Genomic DNA, 23,357 nt, shown 5'->3' on the forward strand with positions numbered 1-23,357 from the left:
GTGCCGCTTCCCCACAAAGCCCTATAGAGGGCCAGACCTATCTGGATCGCCTGGCTGAGTAGTTACACAGGTTTACTTTGGAAAACAATTTCCGCTTATGTCATCAAGTTAAAAAGTCAATACTATTTTTTACTCATGTAAAACATTAAAGGAAAGTTAGGATAAAGTGCCAATGAATACAGAAACACACAAACATACACACACACTTCACCTACTCATTTTATTCACAGATGCTCACGCCTAGGTTCCGTACACATTCTTTCACAGATGAAAGGGTATCCTAATCCTAAATACCAGTGGCCGGATCTGAGATCTGGACAGAGTGAAGTGGAAAGTAGTTTTAGTGGTTATTTGGGTAGAGACACACCCATACACAGTTTAATTTCATGGCTCTTTTGTATTTACCAGTCAGGGATCACTTGCTTGCAGGGAAGAAAAACTCATTTAAACTGACTCAAGTAAAAAGGTGACCTTATTTGCTAATTTAATTATCTTCTCTTTGATAATCTGTTTATTTAATCTACATCTTGTTAGGTCAGGGTCTGTTTGATCTTGGCAGGTGTGCTGGTTTCTCTCCATTTGCCTGCACTCCCCAGATCCATTCTCCACCCTTCATGTTCCGTTCTATGCTCTAGAAGACTCCTTGCTGGTGGCTTCCTGTTGGGTTTAGCCAATGGGAGATATTATCAGGAGATCAGAAGGCAAAAAGAGAGCAAGGCCAGGTGATTTCTTCCTCACTCCTTCCCAGCCTTGGATCCTACGGTCCCTTCACTGAAATCATTTCATTTGAACCATCTGAGTTCAATTCTGTTTCCTACCTAACACAGTAGAAACTCCGGATGTCCTCCCTTTGATCTGCTCAGTCTTTGACCATAATTCCTTCTAGTTCTACCTATGCAAATTCAGGCTAACAGACATTCTCTTTGCAAACTCATTCTCTCTTCCCAACTGGATCATAGTTAATTTTCTGGTATCTAATCGTTATCAGTAATTGCTATCTATTCTTTCATTTATTTAGAAAATAGTAGCATTTGTGTTTTGCAAATAATATAGATATATCTTAATTTTGTTCAGTTTATTACCACAGTCAAGGCTGCATTTTGGGTCTTGCAGTATCCTCTTGACTCCAAGCTCCAGGTCCAAGCTCAGAGTACATTTTGCTCCTGACTGCATCCACATCAGCAAGCGCAGTGCCTGGCACAGGGGAGCAGTTCATAAAATATGTGTCTGTTCTAAAAGAACAAGGAGCAGGAACTTGTTTGTGCCCTTGAGGTTTCATCTACTCTAGAAAAACTTACAATGGTAATAAAAGTACTGCTGGTAAGAGCTCATATTTATTGAGCACCTACCGTATTGTATGACAGTTATTTACTATATCATCTTATTTAATTCTTGTTACAACCCTATGAGCTAAATACTATTTGTTTTTTTTTTTTTTTTGCTGAGGAAGATTTGCCCTGAGCTAACATCTGCTGCCACTCCTCCTTTTTTTGTTTTGTTTTTTTTTTTGCTTGAGGAAGATTAGCCCTGAGCTAACATCTGTCCCAGTCTTCCTCTATCTTGTGTGTGGGTCGCCTGCTACAGCATGGCCGATGAGTGGTGAAGGTCCCTGCCCAGGAACCAAACCCACAAACCCGGGCCACCAAAGGCAAGCATGCAGAACTTCAACCACTAGCCCATGGAGCCAGCCCCACTAAATACTATTTTTATGTCCATTTAAGAGATAAAGAAAATGAGTATCCAAGAGGTTAGGAATTTGTTCACGGTCACCAAGCTAGTACGTGGCGGAACCAACCTAGGTCTGACAGTCTACAACGTCTGCCCTCCTAACCAAATCTGATCCCATGCATGTATATAGCTCGGGGATTCCCTCTGGAGCCTACAGTGTACCTCTCTTCCAACTGCTACATGGTCCGTGCTTCAAAATTGGAGGGTGTCCTCCATGTCTTCCACTGAGTCTTCTTTTCTTTGAGTTAGACATCCCTAGGTCCTCAGTTATTCCTCACATGGCATGGTTTACAGACCTCTCATTTTTTTCTAGGGTAGACTTACCCCTGGAGTTCTTATTTAGGACCCTCCTATTGTCCTTTCCTCAGCAGTGAGCTCTTCCAGTATCTATGGCCTTTCCATCCAGAACTGACCACACCAAATAGGCATGGCACTGTAGCCCTGGGACATCCTAATTGGGAGTGATGCATCTTCAGACTGATTGTCATAATAGGTCACAGGATGGTTTACAGGAGGGGTGTGTGTGGGTGTGTGGGTGTGTGTGTGTATGCATGTGTGTGTGTGTGTGTGTGTGTAAGGGAAGAAAGCAGAACTTGTTTCCTGGAAGCTGTCTTAAAGCAACGTTTTCCTTGATGGACACAGCTTAGCGAGCCTGCAATCTCAGCATCTGTTCATCCTTGAAGACCAGAAACATTTTCTAGACAAATGAAAACAAGCACATTTCCAAACCGGTGAACTTCCATGTACGATGAGGTGAGATCTGTTTTCTCTCCTTGTCTGGAGGCCAAAAACACTTTCATGACCTGAAATGAAGGACTTCACTGGAGTGAAATTGGGAGCTATCTCCTCTCCTAGAAAGTAGTCCCCTGGTGACAATTATTCATTTCAGAAGTTCTTTCTACCTGAGTTATTAGAATAGACCAGGAGGTCTTAGATTTTTTGTGTGTGCCATGGACTCCTTGGCAGTCTGGTGAAGGCTATGGACCCTTTCTGAGAATTGCACTTATAAATGAATAACCTAATTACATAGGGTTCAAAAGAAATCAATTATATTGAAATATAGTTATAAAAATATTTTTAATTGTGATATAATAACAATGTGCTTCATTAGTGCTTTAAATATTAATATCTATGTCTAATAACTATCATAATTTGGAAGTAGCAATGAGCACAAGCAATACTTCAAGATCTCTGTAACAACTCTGATATGATGGGAAAATACCTGATTGCTACTGGTGACAAAGTCACAGGAACTGTTAGTTTGTCACCTACATTCATAATTAAAAGAAATGCTAATGTCCAGTCAGAGGTTAGTGAAAAGAAAGATTCAATTTTTCTCTCGGCAAAATTCACAGATCCCCCGAATTGCATGGATCCCAGGATAGGAACTCCTAGTTACGGAATTGAAACAGAATCCTAATGAGAGAGACTGTAGAAGAGACCAATTCATTTTACAGATGAGCAAAGGTTGTTTTTGAGGGTTTCAGAAGACCTTCAGTTTTGTGATGTACCTTATAGGTTCTAGTACTTAGTACTTTGTCTTTCACTTATTGAGAAGTTGGTGGGAAAGGTAAGAGCAAAAGTTTAGGGGCAGGTATCTGTTTGGCACATGTTGAATTTCATCATTTATAAACTGAATGTGGAGAAAAGGAACAAAGTGTCCTCTCTACAGTGAGCCTCACTCCTGGACCCTTGGCTAGAGCTCGCATGTTGCTAAGACCCCCCCACCCCATACACACAAGTCCAGAAAAACCTCTCTCATCTTCCCCTTAAAGGACATCCCCAAGCATTCAAAGAGGCATATTTTTTACTTTCAGCTGATAATGAGAATTCTAAGGTGGGGAAACTTCATTTAAATTTCAATAGAGTCTTTGGAAGACAGTAACACATTCCTCAAGGGAAGATTTTCATTGACATCTTGACTTATCAAGTCCCAACCACCCTCAGAGCCACATAGGCTCCTGTCAGACAGCCATCCAGCAGGTGTCACTGGATACCACCTACCCAGCTTCCCCCACCTCACACCTCATGTCTTCTCCTGCCTTATAGCCCAACAAGGTCACTCAAGCCCCCCAAAGGGAGCAGAAAAATCAAACTGTCTCTACCTGTCTTCCTATGAAAGACAATAGAATATCCGAAGATCTGAAAATCCTTGATATCATTTCAGATCTGGAAGTTACCATAGAGGTTATTAATCAAGGGCACTAATGATAATTTTGGTAGAATTCTTTGTGCAGAAACATCTGAGCCCACTACAATGAATGCCAGAAGCACCCACCTCATGTCTCTGTGACAGTCACAATACCTCCCCACATTTCTTTTTTTTTTTTTTTTAAAAACCGGTTCCCCGCCCCCCAAAGCCCCAGTAGATAGTTGTATGTCATAGTTGCACAGCCTTCTAGTTGCTGTACGTGGGACGCGGCCTCGTCGTGGCGGGAGAAGCGGTGCATCGGTGCCCGCCCGCGATCCAAACCCAGGCCGCCAGCAGCGGAGCGTGTGCACTTAACCGCTAAGCCACGGGGCCAGCCCCCCCCACATTTCTAAATGTCCCCTAGGGGTGGTCAGACAGCCCCTGGTTGTGGTGAAGAACCACTGAATGAAAACAAAGCACAGAGAGGTTAGTGAGTTCCCCTAAGACATAGGGTTAACCAACTTACTGATTTATTTATAACCCCACATAGTGCCAAAAATGACTTGAATGTGTTGAATGACCTAGTTTTTATTTGGGCATAATTCTTCTTATTTCCATTTTACACGTGAGAGAATTGCCCAGGGTCACACAGCTAGAAAGTAGAGGAGATCAGAACTCAGTGCTTAACACAAGCTCCACCATGTTACCCCCTCTGCCACTCAATAATGTCTGCCAGGCATTAGGCAATTGTGGGGACCACATGTAAGGCCCTGGCACTGCCCTGTCACTGAGTCTAACAAATGCCATTGTCCATACAGGTGCTGCAAGGTGCAGCCACGTGTTTCTATGCTTTCATTGGCTTTGACATCATCGCCACCACGGGAGAGGAAGCCAAGAATCCCAACACGTCCATCCCTTATGCTATCACCGCGTCCCTGGTCATCTGCCTGACAGCATATGTATCCGTAAGTACCAAATGTTGGTGGGACCCTCCTCATGGCCTTTTCATTGACCTTCAAATGTGGCTCTGGGACTGAGGTCCCTTCTGTCAAGAAGTAGTCCTCTCCTTGTGCCTTCTTGGTGTTTGTATGCATGTGCCTCGTGCTCCCTAGATCCCCACCCACCGATGACAAGAAGAAAATCAGGACTCCCCACTGGAGAGGAAAGGCCCCAGACCCTCCCTTCAGCCATGGCCTCTGAGTTTCTGTCCCTGCCCCACTCTACACACAGGCTCTTGGTGTCCACTGCAGCCCAGGGGATAGTGTGCAGAGAGTGGGCCGCCAGCCAAGGAGCTCAGATCATAGGCTGGCAGTAACGGGTGGGTGTGCAAGCAGAGGCATTGTGGCCTCTGTGCACCCTCCTCAATGCTCTTCTGTCTTCTGGGAGCTTCCCGGCAGCAAAGAGGCGAGGCTCCCGCAGAGTTGGGAGAGAGAATACATTATTCTCTAGAGGTGCACTTCCCCTTGAATCTCCCAGGGGAAATGCAATTTCTTTCTGCTGTTGCTCCCTCTTTTTACACCAGCTCAAGCTCGCCCCTTCGGGTTTCCCTGCCAAGGGGAGTCCTCAGAATGAAGCCTTCAGGCTTGTCTCCCGACATCACACTCCTGAGGTACTCTTCACACTTTTGATATGTCATCTCTCAGCTGGGGGTCCCATCCCAGAATTTCTATCACAGAAATAGTTTAGCCACATCCAACATCCCCCTCAGGTCCTGGCAATGGAGAGAAGCAGCTGACAAGCCAATAGGTTTGTGGTTACACAAATACTCCCAGGCCTTGTGGGTCCCACTCACTTCAGTCACCACAGTTAGGAAAAAGCCAGCATCTGGGTGCGCCCCATCAGACCCGCTATTCCTGCTGCCACAACGTGTGAAAGGCACCTCCTTCCCACCCCCTCAAAAAAGAAAAACAAAAACCACCTTTAGCAACTACCTAAAGAAGCCAGGCTAATTGATCATCAAGGCAAGCTGCAAAACATGATTGTTCTGGAAGACAAGGAAAACGTAAGAGCAACCTTGGATGTGGTTTATAGAAATTCAGCTGCCTACCTAAACAATTATGGATAAGTCGACTAGTACCTCCCCCTATGCACATGCACGCAGGTGGCTTCACCTTATCCATACTCTGATTATCCCTGCAGACAGAGCATTCAGGGACAGCTGGTGGTGTGGGGGGAGCAGCAAAGACACACTGCTCTGCATCTACCCTCCTGTTCCTCCATCATACCTTCCCCTCCTCCGGGGTCTACTCTTGCAGCACACAAAATAAAGTTAATAATCACAGTTCCTTCCTTAGAATAACACTTTATAGACTACAGAGTACTTCTGTGCATCTACCAACTTCTGTGCATCCTGATCTAACATGGGCAGGAGACAATGAAAATTGCTGTAAAAATCAATCCCACTCTCCTCCAGCACATCCCACCCCACCCCCAGAGGAGATGTTGCAAGTGGTAACGTTGCTGGGAAACATTCTCTGTTTGAATGCATGGGCCTTAACCATGCCTCAGGGGCTGTTTCGTCTAGTGCTGATCAGCAGGCTGCCATTCCACCACCAGGAGAAGAGTCAAATTGCTGGGCTGTGGTGGTCTATGGTGCTGTCCTCCCTAGTGGCCCATGACTTCACTGGAGGATCTTGGCTCCTGAGGCATAGGCAAAGAAGTGGTCTAGAAATGCACCACCGTCTCCCTTTCAGGCTCTGAACTCCCTTCTTGATATCAGGATTGGCCTTCACAGGCCAGGGTGGGAGCCTGGCCATAAGAAGGGAGGGATGCTATGGCAGACCTGTGACTCATGAAGGGAAATAGGTCCTGGGAGTCCCAAGTTATTCCTGGTTAAGCCACAGTGGTCTTACAGCCCCAGAGCAGTACTGGATTCCATCTTGTTGCCATAATTTGTTTGTTGGCCTGCCTGGCTCCTGGAACAAGCTACAGAGAGGATATGGAAAGACGAGTCCTCATCTGGGTCTCATTAGTTAATTGACTGTGGATCTCCTATGCACTTATCTTTGGAGTTTTGATCTCTGGTCTTCAGGGTGAGAGGGAGTACCCATAAGACCCTGTAGGACCCTGAAAGTATAAAAGAAATAAGGGTCTTGTCCACGCAGGCAGTGTGCTCATGGCCACTGCCAGGCCCTGACTCCAGTGCCTTTGGCTACAGCTCCTTCCACCTGGTAATATCTGCCCTTCATTGAACAGTCAGTGTAGCTCTGCTTTCATGGGGCTGAAATACCCTCAAACTTGTTCCTCGGATATGAAAGGGCCACAGAGAGATATTAGAGATATCTGGCCCAGTCCTCTAAATTCACATGTGGAGAGAAAATACCGAGACCAAGAGCTCCAGAGGCCAGATGACTGGTCTAAAGTGAAGGCACATGCCAGGAAGTGGCAGGTCCAAACCGCAGGCAGGCCTCTCCCTCCAACTCCAGTCCTCTTTCCTCTCCTATGGGACATCCATCCGTGCTTCAGGCCCTTCTACCTCCACCACGTTTCTCTCATGTTTCATTTTCTCTTGTTAGGTGAGTGTGATCCTAACTCTGATGGTGCCGTATTATGCCATTGACACGGAATCCCCGCTCATGGAGATGTTTGTGGCTCATGGGTTCTATGCTGCAAAATTCATAGTGGCCATTGGGTCGGTTGCAGGACTGACAGTCAGCTTGCTGGGCTCCCTCTTCCCGATGCCAAGGGTCATTTATGCCATGGCTGGTGATGGGCTCCTTTTCAGGTAAGCGCTATGCTCCATGGAATTTTTGCTGTGCTGCCACGCCTGTCCAGGGAGAATGTCACCCACCGTCAGCCTGACAGTAATTTTGATGTGAGTGCCTCTCACATAGACTGTGGAACTTCTTGTATATCTGGCAAAGAGCTTGAGTGAAAAGAGCTTAGGCTCTGAAACAGCCCGTCATTTGACTCTGGTCCCTCAATCGAGCACAAACTGATACGTTCCCCTAACTGCCCCCTCCTCTCCTGTTTGACATTATGTGTTCCTTTGTGAACGTGGTAGGTGCCAAATTGCTGAACTGGGTGGCCTTCAGAAGGAAGAACCCATCCTAGGGACATCTTAGGCTTGCTCTCACACTGAGACCTGGTGACTGCCCCTCTCCCCACAACCCCTCTGAAGTTGAAAAAGTTCAAAGCTACAATCAAAGAGAGGAGAAGACCCTCTGAATGGAACCCAACAATAGTAGCAACAATAGCTACCATTTATTGAACATTTGTGTATCCCAGGTACCCCATACAGTATCCTATTTGGTCATCACAATAACTCTCTTTTGCAGATGGCTACCCTAGGTGAGTATACTCAGAGAAGTGAAAAATCTTGCCCCAAATCCCCCAGCTGCTGAATGGGGGGCCAGGATTTGAACTCATGACTGTATGGCTCCGAAGACCAGACTTTTAACCACACCAATATATTGGCAGTTCCAGCCTCCTATATTGGCCACAAAGTGGCCTATCTGTCCATGGTTCAAAGGGATGTGGCCCCATCTCTTGGTTCCCAGTGCCCACCGCATGAGGGGCTTGCAGGGAAGGCATGCGTCAAGTGCATCAAGCAAGGAGTAAACCATGGAGGCCAATGAGCTCTCAGGGATGCTCAGTTCAGGGACTTTGTCTCTGCCATCAGCTGTCATCTTCTGCTCCATTTCCTCCGCATACCCCCTGAAGTCATCACCAGATCAGAGTCACTGTGTTTGGGGAGCCGTACAGATCAAGAAGAAGCTGACCATGGTGGAGATGCGACAACTTCATGCATCCAAAAGGTTTTTCTGCTGCCAAAGAAAACTAACAGGAAAGATGCTGGGGCCCCAAGCACGATTTATAGTCTTGTGTGAATCAGGAAAACCAAGGAGGGATGAAGAGTGCGGAGGAGGGAGGATCAGGAGGAGAGAGAGGAGGAGAGCAGGAACCTACCTAAGGCAACGGGAATCGTCCTCCACTTGGTAACTGGCTGGATTTAGCCTGCATCTATGAGCACGTGTTCTTAATTACTGTGCTATTTTGCCAACTAAACCCCCGTACTTTTACTGTAGAGCAGTGCTTCTCGAGCTTTGGCATAAATCAGAATCCTCTGGAGGTTTTTTAAAGCATAATTTGCTGGGCCTCACCCCCAGAGATTCTGATTACAGTAGGTCTCAGGTGGAACCTGTAAAGGTGTATTTCTAATAAGCTCCAAGTTGATGTTGGTGCTGCTGATCCGTGGACCACACTTTGGGTAACACAGGTCTAGAGGACCTCCAAGCAGGTGTGTGACTTCTCCAACTGTCACTTCTTCAGAGCAAAGTCTGTGCTTCGATTTAGGCTCTCTGATGTACCTCCGAGATTCAATCAACCCTTCATACCACACAATGAAGTAAGAACTTCAATAAAGAAGTTTGCCTCAAAACCAGGGAATTATAGTAAATTTTTTTAAATTATATTCCAGGAACTAAATCCCGAGGTAGGAATAGCAGGTGTATTTAAAGCAGTGAATCTGGAAGTAAATTGGAAGAGCGGGACCCAGAGGCATTAAGCGGTGTTAGAGACAGTCACCATCTGCAGCCCTCTGTTAACCCTCTGCTTGCCCTTCCCTCCAGGTTCCTGGCTCACGTGAGCTCCTACACAGAGACGCCAGTGGTGGCCTGCATCGTGTCGGGGTTCCTGGCAGCTCTCCTCTCACTGTTAGTCAGCCTGAGAGACCTCATAGAGATGATGTCCATTGGCACACTCCTTGCCTACACCTTGGTTTCTGTCTGCGTCTTGCTTCTTCGATACCAACCGGAGAGTGACATTGATGGTTTTGTCAAGTTCTTGTCTGAGGAGCACACAAAGAAGAAGGAGGGCATTCTGGCCGACTGTGAGAAGGAAGTTTGTTCTCCTGTGAGTGAAGGGGAAGAGTTTTCGGGCCCAGCCACTAACACATGCGGGGCCAAGAACTTACCATCTTTGGGAGACAATGAGATGCTCATAGGCAAGTCAGACAAGTCAACCTACAACGTCAACCACCCCAACTATGGCACTGTGGACGTGACCACAGGCATAGAAGCTGACGAATCTGAAAACATTTATCTCATCAAGTTGAAGAAGCTGATCGGGCCCCGTTACTATACCATGAGGATCCGCCTAGGCCTTCCAGGCAAAATGGACAGGCCCACAGCAGCCACAGGGCACACGGTGACCATCTGCGTGCTCCTACTCTTCATCCTCATGTTCACCTTCTGCTCCTTCATCATCTTTGGTTCTGACTACATCTCAGAGCAGAGCTGGTGGGCCATCCTTCTGGTTGTTCTGATGGTGCTGCTGATCAGCGCCCTGGTGTTTGTGATCCTGCAGCAGCCAGAGAACCCCAAGAAGCTGCCCTACATGGCCCCCTGCCTCCCCTTTGTGCCTGCCTTTGCCATGCTGGTGAACATCTATCTCATGCTAAAGCTCTCTACCATCACATGGATCCGGTTTGCAGTCTGGTGCTTTGTAGGTAAGCAACTTCCTTTGGAGCCTTGAGAGTTCCCTTTTAAGGCCTTGAATAGCCTTATTCCAAAATTACCTCCCAGCTGGGCTAGGCATCTCCATTCCAAGAGAAATCTGGCTGGTTCTATGGACCCTTGCTTTCTGCAATAGAGTCAATAAAGCAAGTTGTCTCCTGTCTGCCTGTTACAGTCTTGGTCGATGGTTCTGAAAAATGATGCTGATCAATCCATCACTTCACTGAAGACAATTACTGGAAGTTTTTCTTATGGATAATTAGTACCAGAAAAAGTTCATGTAAAATGAATCCATGTAACAAAAGGGCTAAAAACAGCATAGTAAAAGGGGGGGGGGGAAGGTTGATTAAAATTCTATCTTAGAAACTAAAAATTATGAAAAAAATTATTCATCTTACAATTGACAAAATTAAATTAAAGTAGCAATCATGCCCTAATTTTTTAAATGGCAAAGTATGAATTAAGTATGGATTTTTGGCATAATTTTTCTGACAAAATTGCCTCATGGCACCATTTAACATCCCTCACTTCAAATTGACTTTTGTAAAATATTCCAGAGTTTTTCATTTTTTCCCAAGGTCCCTTTTTCACCGTTTGATATTCCAATCATTCTCTTGGGAAGTACCCGTCACTCCATCATGCTTGTTGATTGTTTCTTCTGTGAATAACTGATATGACTCTCTCAGGTACTCAATTGTCCATAGATTTGGGTGTGAATTACAGTTTTTCTCTAAATTCATTTTCATTGCCTTTAAGAAGTTCTGTCCTTTTCCAAGATTTCTAATTTTACTTTGTGATCAACTTATATTGCATTCACATACATGCCAATCATATCTGACAAGCACTGATGTTTATGAGGTGGCTGGGGATTGGTGCTTGTGATAACTTGAGAGGGTTAAGTGAAGGCTAATTTAAAAGTTTCTGAGTCACAATTCTTATGTTCCCTATGCTATTTGGTAACCCTGGGGTCTCTGATTAAAAATACTGAGCTAAGGCAGGCTTCCTTAGGTGCTTTAAGGAATAGGAAAGTAATGGAATCAGTAGCCCCTGGCTTAAGGGAGGCAAGACACACACACACGCACACGAATCAACCAGCCTGGGCCGGGCAGTTGCGAGACTCTCACTGATCAGTAGCCCATCCACTCCTTGAGGTCAGGGACGGGGGTGTTCAGCAATGTGTCCTCTGTGCCTGGAACATAGTACATGCTTCAGAAAAACTTCTCAATGATTATAAAGCACTCTTCAGATGAGAAAAAAGAAACTTCCAGTCAGAATAGCCAGAAAGGACTTTGAGGAGGCAGAATTTGAACGGGGCTTATAAGATTTAGGTGGAGGGAAGTGGAGCAAAACAAGTTCCCAAGCGAAAAGGTGTGTGTCTTCCGCCAGATCCCTCACCTCCAAAGGCCAGCCTGTGCCCTCCTGGAAGCATTTGTCTTGAGTTTTCGCTACTCTAAGCCTCATCCCTTACTAGACTTTAGGGAGGTTTCTTGACAGGACCTCACTGACTCATCAAGGTTTTAACCATCTGTATGATTTATTCACAATCTCTCTTCTCTATTTAAACATTTTTCCACTGGAACACGTAGCTAACTAATGCAATGATCCTACTATGGGTAGAAGTGAGTGAAGGGGGTAGAAATACTTTGGTTGTGTATTTGTCAAATGAATGAAGGTATAGACACAAAGACACATGGATTTATTCATTCTTTCCTACATTATTAAAGACAGAAGGGGTCTTCAATATCTAGCACAATGCTACCCACAGTGTGGTGACCATTCTGATGTAATATTTGGCCTTGAGTATATGAATGTATGTGTATGAGTATGTGGGTATACGAATGAACTTTTTAAAATATTATATAATTATTATACATTTTCACATATACTACAAAAAATGAACATACATGAATCTGGTGATTATTTTTAAATGTAAAAAGTGAGTCACATTAGAGAAAAAACATTAGGACTAGTAGAGGTGCTATATGATTCATAGTAATAATTAACACTTATATAGCATTTATCACATAGCCATTGTTCCAAGGGCTTTACTTATATTAATTTATTTAATGCTCACAACAATCTCCATTTTACAGATGAGGAAACTGAGGCCCTTGACTGATGTCACATAGCTAGAATACAGCAGAGCCAAAATCAGAATTCAGGTAGCATGGGTCCAGAGTCCATGATCCTAGCCACTATATTAAAATGTAGCATATAGGGGCCAGCCCAGTGGCGTAGTGGTTAAGTTCACGTGCTCTGCTTCAGCGGCCCAGGGTTCACAGGTTCGGATCCCGGTGGTGGACCTATGCACCGTTTATCAAGCCATGCTGTGGCAGGCATCCCACACATAAAATAGAGGGGAATGGGCACACCATGTTAGCCCAGGGCCTCATGCAATCTTCCTCATCAAAAAGAGGAAGATTGGCAACGGATGTTAGCTCAGGGCTAATCTTCCCCTCAAAAAAAAAATTAAAATTAACATTAAAAAAATAAAATGTGGCATATAAAGAACTGAAGCTTGAGAAACACTGGCATAGGCCACCACCTCTCCATTTCTCCCTCTCTCAATTTTACAGGCGAGTAAAGTGGACCTCCAAGAGGCTAAATAACATGCTCAAGGTCAATAAGAATAATAGGAAGTTATTCACAGAGCTATTACTACAATCCAGTATCTCCATGCTCAGATCTGGGGCTCCCACCTCCCCAGCAGGGGGCCTCTGAGCACACCTATTTGATCAGAATGTTTGACATGCAGTTTGCGCGGTTCACGTATAACATCAGGACAGGCTTCACAGGCACTTGACCTGTGCAGTCACACAGGGCCCTGCACTTGGTTTAATGCTCTGCTGCTGCCTTCTCGAATTCTTAATTTTTTAACAACAGCCTCCATGGTTTCATTTTGCACTGGGGCCCAAAAATGACATAGCCGGTCCTGCATAGTATCTATGGTTTCTGGAGCACCAAAGGCATTTTGCAAAAGTGGTGAGGCTGCAGGGGCCTTGCCTTTGGAACCAAACAGCCCCAGATTCAAATCACAGCTCTGCCACCTCCTTGTCTTGTGACCTTGGGAAGTTCACTAACTCCTTTGGGCCTCAGTTTACTCATCTGTAAAAATGCAGATAATTCTACTAGCCTTGGTCTGGTTCTGTTTGGGGCTTAAATAAGAAAATACTGGGGAAAACAATAAGAACTACTTCTTTTCTGCCTTTCTTTTAAAAATATAAAATGATTCATTGTCCCCCAGACTAGCTATCACATGCCAGAGTACAACGTGAACCTGTTCTGACTCAGGCTGCCCTCCCAGTTATCAGGCAGAAGACAACTCCCAGAGAGGCTTCTGTAACCTTGCTGATAGCACAAACTCCCTCCAGAAACTGCTCCTCCCTGACATGGGGGGATGCTGCCCTGCAGCCTGGGGCTGGCCAGACAGAGGGCACAGGAGCCTGCAGTTCAACAAGCACCCAGCTGCTGGCTGCTGTTTTGGTATCATGATCTTTGAAGGCTGGAACATGAGTAAGTGTCACCTAGAACAAAGATTCTCAGCCCTGACTACAGATCAGAATCACCTGAGTTGTTTCTGAAACATTCTATGCCCAGGATCCCCCTGCAGAGATTTTCTGATTCAATTGGTCTGGTGTGGTCAAGCATGGGATATTTTCCAAAACTTCCCCAGGTAATTTCATTTATTTTTTTATTGAGGTAACATTGGTTTATAATATTACATAAATTTTAGGTGTACATCCTTATATTTCAATTTCTGTGAAGACCACATCATGTTCACCACCCAAAGTCTAATTGCCATCCATCACCATACACATGTGCCCCTTTACCCCTTTCACCTTCCTCTCTCCCTTCTTACCCTCTGGTAACCACCGATCTATTCTCTGTGTCTATATGTTTGTTGTTGTTTTATATTCCACATACAAGTGAAATCGGTATTTGGCTTTCTCTGTCTGACTTATTTTGCTTAGCATAATGCCCTCAAGGTCCATCCATGTTGTCTCAAAAGGCAAGATTTCATCTTTATTATGGCTGAGCAGTGTTCCATTTTATATATATACCACATTGTCTTTATCCATTTATCCATTGATAAGCACTGAGGTTGTTTCCAACTCTTGGCTATTGTCAATAATACTGCAATGAACATAGGGGTGCAAATAACTTTTCAAATTAGTGTTTTCATGTTCTTTGGATAAATACCTAGAAGTGGAATAGCTGGATCATATGGTAGTTCTACTATTAATTTTTTGAGGAATCTCTGCACTGTTTTCCATAGTGGCTGCACCAGTTTACAGTCCCACCAGCAGTGTATGAGGGTTCCCTTTTCTCACATCCTCTCCAACACTTGTTACTTCTTGTTTTTTTAACAATAGCCATTCCGACGGGTGTGAGGTGATATCTCATTGTAGTTTTGATTTGCATTTCCCTGATAGTTAATGACGTTGAACATCTTTTCATGTGCCTGTTGGTCATCTGTATATCTTCTTTGGAAAAAATGTCTGTTCAGATCCTCTAATCTCCCAGGTAATTTTAATGTGCAGCCAAGTTTACAAAGACCTAGAACAGTGGTTCTCAAAGTGTTGTCCCAGGCTATCATACGGTAACTAGTTAGAAATGAGATTTGAGACCTCACCCCAGACCTATTGAATCAGAATCTTCAAGGGTAGTTTAGGTTTTAACAATCCCTCCACATGATTCTGATGCACACTCAAGTTTGAGAGCTACTGATCTAGAGAGAAGAATAAGAAGGTATTAGCAAGCAGGGCAGATAATTTAATTACAATAACTCCGTATTTTTCAAAAACAAATTTTGGCATATATAAAATATATCCATCCCACAACCCCAAATTTGCTTATAAAATCTTTAATGATCTTATAGGATAAATATCCCACCTCTAAACTTCTGAGCCTCCAAAATGTCAGATTTTTCTTCTTAATGTCTCTATTCATAGTATAATTTTCCTGGGGAGAACAGTAGAGATATTTTTAAACGGAGCTTCTTATGAAACATTAGCTACTTTTTAAAAAGATTTACATGGTTAGGCTGAGTCATAACTTGATAATCTTCTTAGACACATTTTTTTACCCAACCTTCTCTAGATCAATCTTAATTACAGCATTTTTGTATCAATGTTTTGCTAAGCTTTTGACCTTCAGAAGACACGACTCATAGAGTGAAATGAAGCACAAGTCCCAACAAGATTGCCCAGCACTGGTTTCTTTTCTTTCAGACAAGATAAATAACACAATTAGCAAATGTTTAATAATGTCAACAAAATGAGCAGAAAGCAGGCTGCATTTTCTTTTTCTCTTAGCTGGTGTGGTTTTGTAACAGATCACCTCGAGGGGCTGGGCAGAGTCTCAGGGAATACGAAGCTAGCAGAGACCAGTGAGAACACTGTGTGATATTTTCCAGGGCATCTTTCAGGTCTACTATTCCCTGTGGGCCTTTATTATACATTAAGCGTCTGTTAGATCAGCTTGTGGGACCCCTTACCCTAGAAGCTGCCAAGTTTTCATTTGGAGTTTTTTCAGTCCCTCTGAGAAAACAAATTCTTGTGTATGGATTTAGAGAACAGACAGTGATTTGGGCCATGGACCTCATAAAACCTGTACTAAGTAAACATAAATATTCCAAAGAGAAGACACACCTTACCGCCTTTGCCAGAGATATCATCTGAAATTCTGCTGGAAATTGATCCAAAGCAGCCACCATGATGAAGGGAAGAGGACGGAAAGGAGGGGGCTGTGAATTGGGGCCTGAGAGGGCACCAAGATAAAAAAATGCCTGCTGACACATCCCATAAATAAGTTTGAAATCCTCCTTGTAGGCCAAGGAGAAAACAATAGGCACCTTCAAGAGCAAAATCATGCTCAAAAGAGCAAAAAAAACCATGAAGGCCAGAATGAGGATGGTAACAGGGCCAGTGCGATTCCAAGGAGGAGGGAGCATGGAGGTGAATCCTGCGACAGTCGAGGCTTCCTGCTGGCAGAGGCGCTGTGCTGGACAGGGGGATGCACGGGGAGGAAGGGGCAGGGTGATCTGCACCCAGTGGCAGCTGAAATGTTGGCTTTCCTTTGAGACAAAAGAGTTGAAGGGAGAGAGAACCATCGCAGAGGTGGAAGGCCCTGGAGCAGGTCTGTGCAGTGCACCTGGGACAGACTGAGAGCCATAAAGAGTGGGCGTTGGGCTTCTTTCCCTCAACATTACATTTGTGAAACTCATCCACATTGTTGCTTATAGTTTTAGTTTGTTCACACTCCTTGCTGTCTATCCTTCCACTGTTGTAATATACTGCAATGTACTTATCCAGTCTAGTGTCCATGGACACTTAGCTTGTTTCCCTTTTGGGGTCATTACACATAGAGCTGCTGAGAACATTCTTGTACATGGTGGACATTCTTGTGGGTGGACACATGAACACATTTCCCTTGGGTTTCTGGTGAGCTAGAAGTGAAATTGCCGACTTGGATTACTAGATTGTTTAATATTCTCTGACGAGATTATTATTAATAACAATATTACCAAGATATTATACCCCTCAGATAAAATAAGGGTCCTCAGCTCCATTTTGCAGATGGGAAACTGAGGCATAGAGTAATGCAACTTTATGTTAGATCAGTTGCAGGGACAGGGAGAGAATCTCCCTGCCATTCCATCCTAAGCCTGCTCTTCCTGGCCACACCATATTAAACAAACCTTATTGTTATTACAATCAACAAGGCTTGTGTGGTATTTAAAAAAATAATCAGCAAGAGTGGGAGTTGGTAGGGACTGCGGTGGGTGGGGAGAACACCTTCTCATTACCATCCAGTCTTCATTTCTGCATTGGCAAATGTCTGTTTTGGAAAGTTGATCACAGAGTAGTGAAAATAAAAAAGGCTCTGGACATAACAAAGTGCCTCAGTTATCTGCACCGGGCAGGGCTTCCTGCTGGAAAGTGCACCCCAGGAAGAGGCAGCTCCACCCAGCCTGAGGTCAGGTGGCCCATCTCCCCTGGCCTTGAGCGTGGAGCTGCCTGCGGAGGACCGGAAGCTCTGGGGACTCTAGAGATCAGGGACCTGCTCCTCAACTCTAGGTTGTGCCCACGGGGCTGGAAATCTGCTGTTATCATCTATCCACAGGTTGGCCAGTCTCTTTTCAGTGTTGAGTTCTTGTTCTAGGTTTTCTCCCACATGATCCACAGACCCCCCCGCCCCCATACCCCTTTCATTTGTAGGTTTAGGGTCATTTGCTTAATTTGCACGGGATAGATCAACACAAGTGGAGTGAGTAGGCATTTCGCCAGCTGATGCCGTGGTCTCCCAGCACCTGAAGGCAGGCTTGGCATTTCTAAACCTTCCCTGGAGGCACCTGGGAGGGATGGGAACAGCCACTGGTTTAGACTCAACAGATGTGAGTTCCAGTGCCATTTCAATCCCTGATTTATTGCACAGTTCTTAACTTCCCTGGGATGATGGACGAGAAAGCACTTTTTATAAAGGTCTTTACGATCACAAAGTGTTCTATTACATAAAGAAAGCCCATTCAACTGCTGATGGCATGATTCTTCATCTTGTCTAGCCCAAACCTCTCATAGGCACATTCTCCATCAGGGAACTTCTGTCTGGAAAAGAAGCCAAAGCTTCCCTTTGAATATTTCCCTTTGCTGCAAACAGCCTATCATAGGACTAATTGCCATGACCCCTGACCAGGGCTGGCGTTCAGCCTGTGTACCCCGGTATAGCCATGTCTGTTGTTAAAATGTTGAAACACTTCTGTGCCTGCTGCTAACTAGTCACTGCCCTGAGTGCCCCCTCCCACCACGATTCATCAGCTAAAAAATAACTCCAGCCCAGCAGGAGTGCCGATGGACCCTGATGCAGCACAAAAGATGATTCCCTTCTGATTTTTAACATCACACCTGCCTTTCATTTATTACAGATATAAGATGTGTAACTACAAAGCAATGGATCAAAGTTTTTTAAGGAACAGAAAAATTAAGTATGCATATAGAATAAATAATACTATTGGGCCAGTCCTGGTGGCCTAGTGGTTAAGTTCAGCATGCTCTGCTTTGGTGGCCCAGGTTTGGTTCCCAGGCACGGACCTACACCACTCATCAGTGGCCATGCTGCGATGGTGGCTCACATACAAAATAGAGGAAGATTGGCACGGATGTTAGCTCAGGGCAAATCTTCCTCAGCAAAAAAAAAAAAAAAAAAAAATTATTTATCCATTAGCCATCTTATTCTTGAGGCTCAGTTCCAAATGACTTCTGTTTTATGCCAAAAGCAAATCCACTCTCAAAAGATAAAACTTTGCCATCTGTAAGGATCTACAAAAGGATATGATGCCAGTCCCATCTTAAATGACAGTGCCCAAAAACTATTTCAAGCAATGATAGCATCATTGGAATAAGTGTATAGCCTCATAGGGCGAAGAGTATAATAATTCAGGAAAATCTTAATACTGCTGGATATCAGATGATATTAAGGAATTATTTTTAGTTTTTAAATGTGATAATGTTTTAAACTAAAAAAGTTAAGTTTTTTAAAGGAGTCTATTTTAGAGATGCATACTAAAATACTTACAGACGAAACAGGATGGAAGGGATTTCTTTCAAAATAATCTAAAGAGAAGAGGGCAGGGGACTGGGTGTTGGAGGGAGCTAGTGATGAGTGTATGGGGTTCTTTATAGTATTCTCTCCATTTTGGGGAATGTTTGAAATTCTTCAAAATAAAAAGCTAAGCAGGATTGTTCTCAATCAGTCTATCCCTCGTAACTACCCCTGGTAGGTGGGAGAAACGACAGCCAGAAGCACCCTGAATGAGGACACAGAGAGACCCGAAAGGATTCACGGTCCGACCACGCACTGTGTTGCTGTGGACAATCCTTCCTTTTTGTCCTGTGTCCCAGTTTCCTGTCTGTGAAATGCACGAAATCATAACCTCCACACTCATTTCCAAACAGGCCAGGAGGAGTCTGAACAAGACAACATTAGTATAAGATTTTGAGCTCCTCGACAGAAAGGTGCAGCCTGAATGGTGCATCATTACAGGACCTCAGGACCCAGAGGTGTTGTGTGAGGTTCAGTGTAGATGATGCAGGATTCCCAGAATCCCCACAGATTTTGCAGAAACTACCTCATGCTCCAGTCTCTAAGCCCACTGAAAAAGGGAGCAGAAACAAAACACCCCGCTTCTCCACAGCCGGCTTTTAGCAGCTCTGTTTACTCCGCCGACACAAAGCCCTTGTTTATGTGGGACAGATGGTGGTACATGTTTCTCTCCTCTCTCTCTCCCTTCCTCCCTCCCTCGCTTCATTTGTTCCCCTCTGTGCCTTTGTCTCCCTCCGTTTTTTCTTTTCTCCAATCCTTCTCTGCCTCACACCACTTTTTCTGAATTGACTCCTGACCCAGCAAGAAGGATAAAGGCAGACAGAAGGCCAAGAACGCCTTCGCCCAAGCCGACTGTTTATTCCGTTTATTCCGTCAGGCTGCATGCACACAGTCGCTTCGTGGTTCACAGCACTCATATTTGAAATGTATTTTTGAAGACAGAGTGACACACCTTTGAAACTGTAGGGGGCTCAGAGCAAACATTAAAAGGCCCATAAATATTTATGTGGCAGGTTTCCATGGATTACTTTCCCAAAGTAATCATAGTCGACACATTTACCCACAGACGCACACATGCACACACACACACACTCGCGCACACACACACATGTTCCTTCTGGGTCCAGCCACTCCCAAAGAACACATGTAGACCTAACCTCTTTGTGACTATTTACTGCAATAAGTATAGTCTACAAAGTAGCCAGGGGGAAGGGGAGGTGTGAAGGATTGGATACTCAAGAGCCTTTTCTAGATCTACATGGAATACCGGCTCTGCCCCTCTCGGACCTAGGAAAGTGACTTAGTCTTTCCCTGCCTCTTTCTTCTTTTGTAAACTAAAGGTATTCAAATACATGGATGATCTATAGACCTTTCTCCAGCTCTAAATATCTATGATTCTATGAGCCATCACACGAAGGCTCTTAGAGAATTTCCATAAGTATCAATCTGTCTGACACTCCGATGCCTGGTGGGGGCAGGGGAAGTTCTGTCAGAATAGATGTCAAACCAGGGCTTGACCGATGATCTGTGTAGTGGCAGAGGAGAAAAGGTAGGGGCAAGAGTAAAGGAAAAACACAGCATTAAGTTCATTAGGGAAATAACTCACTTATAAATAGGATCTGAGAAGGGGATCAGAAAGGAAAGAACTGATATAATAGATACCAAGCAGGAGAAGAAGGCAAGATTTGGCACCTGCCTGTATGTCTAGGAGAAAAGATAGCACAAAAGCAAAAGTGGACAAAAGGAGGTTGTGCCTATGAATCCCACTTAGCCTCTTGAAATTTATTCCCTGGTCTCAAATGTGCTTTAAACACAGGCATTCTCCAAGGAACAGCATCCTAGCCCTTTTAGAAGAGGCCCTAATTGAATGCCTTGTTCCACACAAGGATAATAACCATCCCCCATGGCCTCCCCCCTCCCCCCAGACAAGAAAGAGTAAAGATCCATGCTCAGAAAAATGAAGTCGCTATTTGAGAAGTAATAGCTACATCTGCAAATGATTAACTCTAGGATTTATTACCAATTAAGACTATAAATCTCTGCTTACTTTGGCTCCTGGAAAGTTGATTTCACTGGGGATGGGGTGAGGAGCAGAGGAGAAAGTCATTTGAGACAAGGAGAGAGAAATCCAAGCTTAAAAAGACACATTTCAACTTCAAAAGGGAGCAGGATTTCTCAAGCCCCGGAGTGGAAAGCAGGCTTGACCTTGCGGTTCTAAGCAAACAGCTCAGCAGATGCCCACCTGGTCAGCAAAGTCAAAGGGACTAGTGCCCCTCAGAAGAGGGTGTCGGGGGGGCTGGATAGAGGTGGCATAAGTGAGTGGCCCCCAGTGGCCATGCCATAGCATGGCCAGAGTTGGTGGTGGAGTATGTGAATCAGGCTCTTTACGTTCCTGATCTCAGGGGTTCTCAGCCTTGGCTGACCATTGGAATCACTTGTGAAGTTTTTAAAAAATGCCTATGCCTAGGTCACACTGCAGACCAATTAAATCAGAATCTGCGCAAATAGGGCTTGGGTATTGGGGCGGGTCAAACCCTCCCCGGGTGACCCTCAGGTGCAGCCAGGGTTGAAAACCACTGCTTATCTCATTTCATCCTCCCAGCACCCTATGTTATAGGTGTAATAACTCTCACAGCTTTATAGACTGGTCCAGAGTTACACAGCTAACAGTGATGGAGGCAGATTTGAACCCAGAGCTCGCTCCTTAATCATCATGCCATGGTTCTCAGCTTTCCAGGCCCTGAGCCTTCATGGGCTCTGCAAGGTAGAAAACGGGCTCTCAAACTATTTTTATATATTATTTCAAAAATATTCTAATAGAAATGAAACATTAGCCCATATTAATGCTACATATTAACTAGGGAAGAAAAGTTTCTTTCCTTTGCTTGCAATGACATCAAAACAAGGACAAAACATGGACGTTTCATGCTCATCAGGGCTTCTCATTCATTCATTCAACCAACTGTTAAGTGCCAGTTTTCTGCAGAGTCTGTAAAACAGAACCACCCTGTGCAGATAATCACACAACGGGTGTTCCGAGGGCCATAGCAGTGGCGTGCACTAGACACTCTGGGAGCCCACAGAAGAAAGTGGACAGCTCTGAGTGGCAGTGACATGTTGCTTTTGACGAGTGAAAATTGGCACCGTAAATCATAGGGTACTATGTGCACGTTGCTAAGTGGCAAAAGAAAAGATGATATCTCTAAGTGGAGGCATAGAATAACAAAATGTTATGAGAAGGTTGGGAATACGGTGTTGCTGATCCATAAATATTTAACCCAAGGTAGAAAATGCAAATTCCTGGCTGGCACCTACATGAGCGTAGTGAGCTGGATGTCAACAGGGGCGGTCTAAAGAGGCAACAAGTTCTCACCTCCAGCCCAAAGTTACCATATAGGAATGTGGGGGCAGGGTTGTCAGACCTTCTGACTTTTTTAGGGGAAGCTGTACACGTGGGTTGCTCAACGCAAGATCTCCCAATTTTTAAATGGCATCTAGTAGACCAAAGAAAACACATCCACAGCCAGCTCTGCTTCCACTGTTGAGAGTGATCTCCCCGCTAGCCTCGTGGGTCCCAAAGCAACTGCTTATTCCCTGTGCCTTTCCCCCCTGCAGGTATGCTCATTTATTTCGGGTACGGCATCTGGAACAGCACCCTGGAAATCAGCGCCCGAGAGGAGGCTCTGCACCAAAGCACGTACCAGCGCTATGACGTGGACGACCCCTTCTCGGTGGAGGAGGGTTTCTCCTATGCCACAGAGGGCGAGAGCCAGGAGAACTGGGGTGGGCCGGGCGAAGACAAAGGCTTCTATTACCAACAGATGTCAGATGGGAAGGCAAACACCCGGACAAGTAGCAAAGCGAAGAGCAAAAGCAAACACAAACAGAACTCCGAGGCCCTGATCGCAAACGATGAGTTAGAGTACTCTCCAGAGTAGAAGTGAGCACACCAGAAATGAATAGAATGGTGGGGATTTATTTTCAGTAACCTGTGGGCTAGAAGGTGAAAACCTCTTTGGCTCTCATTTCAAAAATCCAGCCTTCCCCAAAGTCAGTCCCCAGTCACACCTGTCATTTGTTACTTTTGCTCCTCAGGATAGGTCTGTCGAAGGGTTTAAACTGGGCCCCCTAACTGGTCCCCTTGTAAAAAAGTTAAACAAGAGGCTATAAGAAATTCTATCTTAGGTGCAACCGTCAGAGCTGATGGCAACAAATGTTTCCTAGGCCTTTGCTTTGCTGGTTGAATCATTTTGCTTCTTACTGAGACCCAAGAAGCAAGGAGCAAATTTCTTGGGGCACACTGAGGCTGCAGCTCCTCCTAGAGATGTGCCAAAGCAGATGGGTGTGGGCACAAGGCAGCGTTTCAGCCACCTGAGACCACAAGGGCAGAGCTCTGTTCTCAGCACGTGGGGCTGAGAGCTGCTCCCGGAGGCCAGGGTGGG

At 44.9% G+C, this 23,357-nt stretch overlaps 1 protein-coding gene across 1 annotated transcript in view; it reads left to right on the forward strand.

The window, feature by feature from the left end:
• SLC7A14 (solute carrier family 7 member 14) overlaps nt 1–22,853 on the forward strand; it is a 53,575-nt gene extending 30,722 nt beyond the window's left edge. Inside the window, exons 4-7 of the mRNA XM_014783189.2 lie at nt 4,678–4,824; nt 7,375–7,583; nt 9,430–10,307; nt 22,531–22,853. Coding sequence (XP_014638675.1) covers nt 4,678–4,824; nt 7,375–7,583; nt 9,430–10,307; nt 22,531–22,853 — 1,557 coding nt within the window. The remainder of the gene's footprint in view (nt 1–4,677; nt 4,825–7,374; nt 7,584–9,429; nt 10,308–22,530) is intronic.
• The last annotated feature ends 504 nt before the right edge of the window (nt 22,854–23,357 follow it).

The sequence above is a fragment of the Ceratotherium simum genome, chromosome 15 (genome assembly GCF_057802395.1).
Source record: "Ceratotherium simum simum isolate JZ-2026a chromosome 15, ASM5780239v1, whole genome shotgun sequence".
NCBI classification, from domain to species: Eukaryota; Metazoa; Chordata; class Mammalia; order Perissodactyla; family Rhinocerotidae; genus Ceratotherium; species Ceratotherium simum.